General features: G+C 40.0%; 1 protein-coding gene across 1 annotated transcript in view; it reads right to left on the reverse strand.

The window, feature by feature from the left end:
- Window positions 1–615: 615 nt before the first annotated feature.
- ntrk2a (neurotrophic tyrosine kinase, receptor, type 2a) overlaps window positions 616–6,766 on the reverse strand; it is a 15,963-nt gene continuing 9,812 nt past the window's right edge. The window contains exons 6-7 of the mRNA XM_010789914.1: window positions 3,273–3,431; window positions 616–939 (exon numbers count right to left, since the gene is read on the reverse strand). Of these exons, the coding sequence (XP_010788216.1) occupies window positions 754–939; window positions 3,273–3,431 (345 nt within the window). The 3' untranslated portion in view covers window positions 616–753. The remainder of the gene's footprint in view (window positions 940–3,272; window positions 3,432–6,766) is intronic.

The following is a 6,766-nucleotide window of genomic DNA, read 5'->3' on the forward strand; positions in this document are numbered from 1 at the left end:
GTTGGTGTTTACATTAGCATTGCGTAACACTCAGCAGCTAACCTGTGCTGGAGAGACTCTGTGAAGAAGCAGGAACCTTTGGTAACTGAGAGAGATTTTGAGCTCCTGCTTTCAGAGAGAACTCTCTCCTCCGACGAGTTTGAGCTCCCTCCCCTCTCGCCTCCCTTCGTCTCTCTCTCTCTTGAGAACCTGTAACATACATGCCCCTACCCTCCGCAATAGGCCTCTCTCCCGCCTCTTCTCAATTCGGAAAACACAAGTTCCCAAAATAAAAGAGTAAAACTGATCGCCACTGTCCTCGCTCTCTCTCTCACCGCGGCCCCCGCACTCTCGGCATCGCTCTCCCGCCAGCACCCCCCCCCACACACACAGTCACACACACACACACACACCCCTCCCACACACACAAACAGTCACACACACACAGTCAGTCCACACCCCCCCACAACAGCAAAAGTCACACACACACACTCGCCGCACCATGCCAAACAGTCACACACACACAGGCACACACACACACACCACCACAACAACACACACAACAACACACACCACCACACACACACACAGACACACACACACACAAACACACACACACACACACACACACACACACACACACACACACACACACACACACACACACACACACACACACACACACACACACATGCATGCAACCTCAAATACACATATACGCTTAAGTACACATACACACACACACACACACACACATCCTCTCTCCTCCTGGGTTCAGCCAAGTATATCCAGGTATACAGGTGAAGCTTTGGCCAGATTGAGGAGCAGACAGTGGATTTCTTTGATGTTGAGTCTCATGTGCGGCTCTCTCTGCCAGCAGCCCAGCATCAGGTCGTACACTTCCTTCAGACAGGTCCTGGGGCGCTGCAGCACCCTGCCCTGGGTTATACACTCGATCACCTGCAGAGGAGCAGAGAAAGACAGACATCAAGTTTAACCTCGGTGGAATTCTTCTATTACAAAACAAGAAATGCATCAAATCAAATCCAATCAAATCAAGTTTTATTTATAGAGCACATTATTTCAAAACGATTTTTGGTCGAGCCAAAGTGCTGTACATGTAATAAAAACACTTTACTACAATAACAAGAAAAGAGAATAATTTACAACAGAAATATAAAAAACAAAACACAGGGAAATGTCAGGTGTCGTAATCAGCTCTGACTTAGAGAAGAAGTGTGTCTCAGTGAGGATTTAAAAACAGGAACATCCTCAAAGATCTAAGCTGAGAGTGGTTACTCTTTGCACGTTGAAGATGATGGAGCATCAGCTTGGTGAGGTTGTTCCACCTCACTGCAGTGGCATACAGTGAAAATGTCACTGTGAATAAATTGACTGCAGTGACGAAGTTAGGCAACACTAGAGCAGTAGACCACACAAATCGAATCCAATTTCTCCACAGAAGAGTCAGGGAAAATGGTCTGTTTTAACACACTCCAAGACTTGTGTATTATTTGAAACATCTACAGATTTAAGTTTTAACTCTACTGCAGGATGAGGATTTGTAGATCCTGGAGTGGAGATGTTTGGAAACACAACATACTATATAGGGGAGAGCTCTGGTACAAAGAGTGTGTATATATCATTCTCTGGGAGCGGTTAGTAAAATATCTATACTGAACTATAATTACGGCTTTTAATCAGTGCCTCAAACCTTAAATACACTCTGTTGCGTGTGCGGAATGAATACCAATTTATGGATATTACTGCAAGCTCAAAAAACCAGTTGTGTCTTCCAAATTGTGATACATCCAATTAAATAATTGTAATACCTGGAGATTATCATATAAGATCTCTACATTATTAAGAATTCAGATTGGTATCATAATTTCCCAAATCCTACTCCTCCTCATTTTTTGTGATTGTTATCAGCTAGTGACAGAAAACCCATAATTAATATCTCATTTTGAAAAAAAATCTATTTCCTACTTAAGATATTTGATCAGATTTGGGTCAGGAGGTGAGTGAACTGCAATTTGAGGGAGATGTAATAGATGTTAACGGGAAAAGAAGAGACCGTGAAAGGGGGCTTAAGGTTAATTGTGCATGTAACCAGAGTGAATCAGGAGAAAAGAAGATGCTGACAAGGTCAAAAAGCTGTAACCAGAGTTGAGGACACCACAGGGTCGAGGTGAAGGGTTGAAGGGCTTCTACACAGCTTTGTTTTCCGGAAACCGGGTTGAGACCCTGAACATTTTAAAGGGCTGATTTGTAACAGTTATAAATAATTCAGATTAAAACAGCCCATTGATTACTTCTCTATTTATTAAAATGTTAACTTGTTAAATGTTTGTTATTCCAATCAAAACGACTCTTCTTCCTGAACACATTTTCCAAGGACATTTTTAGTTATTTGTTTATTAGACAGTCTAACCCTTTTAATATTCACTTTTTTATAGTTGTGAAACTAGGTAAAATATTCACTGTCTGGCAATATCAAACTGTATTTGTCTATGAGCTTGTTCCAGCTCTTATTTGATGTTTAAAGCAAGTGAACTATTCCATCTTCTATGAATCCATGTATGGTCGCCACACTCACACTACAATTAAAAAACTCTAGATATAGTAGGAAATGTACACTTCTTACTATTTTAGTTTGTAAATTTACAAAAGAAAAGCCTGAGTGATATGCAGTACAAAGCATGTACATAATTGACTAAAATTACACAATTATGAAAGAGTTTGAATCCTGAACCATTAGAAAAGGGTATTTTCTTTTATCAGTGTGACCAGATAAGGAAATCTGTGGATCCATGACAACAAATATTATACATTTTGCAAGCCCTTTAGAAAAAAGGGTTGGAAAAAAGTCTCCTCAAACTGAAGACACACCTGCCATACACCAACCGAACAACAAAAGCACCTTTACTCTCGCTACACTGTGAGCCAAGGAAAGCTTTTAGTGCAGCAGCTTGCTCCAGCCCGCCAGCTTTGTGTTTCCTCAAAATGTATTCAAGACACAATGAAATGATTTGCTTCAGCTTTATATAGTGAGAGGGGTAAGGCCAAAAGATTCACTACGGTGTGAGGAACTTGAACACGAAATTGATCAAATATTTAGACTTGTTTTTAACTCAAGGTCTGTTTCCTCATATCTCGGGGCAGCAACATCTTGTTCACCATCACTTATTAAGGTGAAGGGCTCTCTGAGATAACATTTACATAAAGTTATGTTGCTTGGTACTTTGATTCAGATAACACATTACACCACTGTGACGTAAAATAATATGTACCTCATTATTGGAGAGCTGGTACCAGGGCTGTTTTCCATACGTGAAGATCTCCCAGAGAACCACTCCCAAACTCCACACATCACTCTCCGTGGTGAACTTTCTGTACATGATGCTTTCAGGGGGCATCCAACGAATCGGCAGCATGGTGTGACCTCCGACCTTTGAACACAACACACACACACACACACACACACACACACACACACACACACACACACACACACACAAACAGAGAAAGAGAAAATAAAGTCAGTATAGTAAGCAGCAAACTAAGAAACATTTAAGATTTGGCAAGCTTTTTCCATTCACTTTTTTATTCTTTTCTCAACTATTCTGCTACATCATGCATTTCGAATGCATGGTCACGGAGCTTTTTCACATTTCTCACAGGGTTCACTTAGGAATTTCAATACATTTTAAAGTAGCACTGCAAACATTTCACTCTTCAAAACTGCACCCTGAGGCAGAGAGCGAGGTTTGATGGTATGGCCCAGCAGATTGCATCATCTCCGTGACTGCAGCACACCTCATTCCTGATGGGTTCCCCCAGAGTTTATTCTCCTTTTAGCTGACAAGAAAAACACTAATCATCAACTGAAAAAAAAGGTGGTTAAAGTGGTTGAATAGTCAATTGCTTGCTATACAATGTGTGAGCCAGTTTGGGACAGGCAGACCATTTTTGCAATTGCAATAATGAGTAAGACATGAGTGAGTCTGTGAGTTTCAGCATCAATCAACAGCTAGAGACATTTGTTAATGTCATTCAACTCTAATCTGAACTGAGGTTTTGCCACTGTTTGAACTTTTAACCCTAACCTGCCCAAAGTTAAAGTGCATAAAACCTGACCCTGGGTCCTCCATATATTGTGCCTCACTTCTCCTCCGAACATGAATCTACAGACCCATCTGCACTCCATTGCTCCACACAGATAGCCCAATCCATTATTCTGAGGTTTATGCCTGTTATTAATGGCCTGGTACCCACACTTGGCCTGTTTCTTTGTTAGTCAGTGGGTTATTTAATGGAGTAATAAAATGTGCACGGTCACATAGATGGCCATCAGGTTCACTGGTACGTCTGGGGAAACATATCTGCCTCCATCTCTGCAGCTCTTACTCTCCATCACCCGGCGCTCGCTTCTCTCCCTGTACTGCCGTGTCTTGCTGCTGCTTTTTTTCTGTTTCTTATTTGCATTTCACTTTCTGTCTCTCCATTGTTCTTTATTGGCAGGACATAATGAAGTACAGCGTTGCCAAACCAGTACAGGGATTACGATGTAAGAATAATGACACAGACTACAATAAAAATACAAACGACTTTACAATATTCTACATTTACTTTAGCAAACTATACAACACTGTTTATAAAACTGTTTATAATACAACATTTCCTCTTCCTAGAATACCCTTAGTCAGATTTATGATATGACTAAGTTCTCGAATACAAATATAATATCTGTCTAACTCACATTTTTCTGTTCCCAAAATGTTGTCGTTATTTTACTAGCTTTGATTGTCTTACTTTTTAATTGTGCAACCTGATTTTGTAATTCACTTGTTTGAAAGTACCAATAGCTGTAACTGAGATTTAATTATCATTTAGGTTTATCACTGACAGGTGTAGTTTAAGTGTGCGACAGCTATAACCTTTTACTGACACTTTTTTGTGTTTTATGTTGAGAGTTTTTGAGGGCGCCGTAAAGACCATTTATTAAAACTCTGATTTCACATAAAATGACAAACATTAAATGTAGTGCACTAAATATATCGCACACAGTGATTGTTTATTCTATTTTATAGATTTCTGACATTATTTATTAACTAATGTATGTATGTAATGTGTCTGAACCTTCTCACATACATTTGTCGTTTTGTTTTATTTATCGTGGCTGATCATTTCCCCTGATGCTTTGAAATATTAATACTGGGCTCTTGAACCGCAGGACTATATTTCCTTTGTGTTTCTGAACTGTGTGTGTTTGTGTGTATTTCTGTGGGGCAGTCTTTAAACTCTCACGAGACTGGATTGAAAGAGAAAACAGAGGTATAAAAACAAATGCAGAAGCAGGAAAGGGAAAGCCTCACATTTCTTCTCATTGCGATTAAATATGAAGAAAATCCCTTTCGTAGACTATCACCGAAGTATAGACGGAGCATCACTCTGTCATCAGCTCTTTAATTTCCTCTCAGCTGTCAGTAGCTTCGTCGTCAGTCTTTGTCTCCTTTCCTCTATCCCTCGTTCTCACCTTCCTCTCCGTCTCTAAGCCCGCCTGTCTGTCTTATAAATATGCATCAATCCAGCTTTAGACCTGCCTGAGTGTTCCAGGAAAGCCTAAAAAAAAGAGGATAAATAAAACAGAGGAGGGCTGCAGGCACTCTGTAGTGACCTCCTGGAGGCTGTGGTATCCATGGCAACTGGGCCGGTTAAAAAAGAAAGCATTATGGGATGTAGAGGGGAGGAGCTTACTAACTCCGCCCACCCGTTGCTACACAGGAACCTACCTTAATTGCCCTCCGTGTTGCTATGGAAACAAAAACTCTTTCCAAGAACTCGTGTGTATGTGTGTGTGTGTGTATGTGTGTGTTTTATTTTAGTTTTCTGGAAAAAGAGCTTGTTCCGCTGGCCCGTCCAAGAAACGGTAAATTGGTTGACATATTGCAATTGCACAACTAATCTAGTTTCAATGGCCAAGATCAAAAGTGATTCTAGTCTAGTCTTGAAAAGCACATTAATGACAAACAAACCACAACGCTGACAAATGTGCATAATTACAGGCGATCTATAATTACAGATGTCTATAGGTTTTGGAATAAGATATTGTAACGTTTTCAAGGCAGAAAAGATCCATATAACAACTTTAATTGTCAAATAAAAAGAATAACTTGCTCAAAAATGTTGTTTTTAACAATTGTATGGCAACAAAATGTTAATTTTTTAAACATTGATTTTAAGAGACTTATAGGGCTACCAAATAAGCTGGTTGTGTATCACTGTTGCTACATTTGAACCATCTTTTATGCCTTAATGCAAGTGAAAGCAGGTCATACTGTATATGGGATTTTTTTTTTATTATTATAGATAAATGGTCCATAATAATGATGATAATAATAACAATCATAGAATTGACATAACATTCACGACAAAGAGACATTAACTTCTCCACTGCTTCCAGGTGCTCCATTAAGATGCTGTTTGTCTGTAGTGCATGGGGCCCAGACAGGTTGTAAAGAAATGCACACCATCTAAATTACTCTGCAGAGATTGTTTAGCTCTGCTTTGTTGCCAGTGTTTTTCTACAGTGTGTGTCAGCAGCGTAAAACAGTCAATCTGAACATTAAACCCAAGGAGCCATTGGATTTTCTTTCATCCTACACATTTGGGCATGAAATCAGTTTAGGGGAGGAAAGGAATAAATCCCTAAACCCCCCCCCACACACACACACACGCACACACACACACACACACACACACACACACACACACACACACACCT

This window comes from Notothenia coriiceps, unplaced genomic scaffold, assembly GCF_000735185.1.
Source record: "Notothenia coriiceps isolate Sejong01 unplaced genomic scaffold, NC01 NC01_scaffold00033458, whole genome shotgun sequence".
Lineage (NCBI taxonomy): Eukaryota > Metazoa > Chordata > Actinopteri > Perciformes > Nototheniidae > Notothenia > Notothenia coriiceps.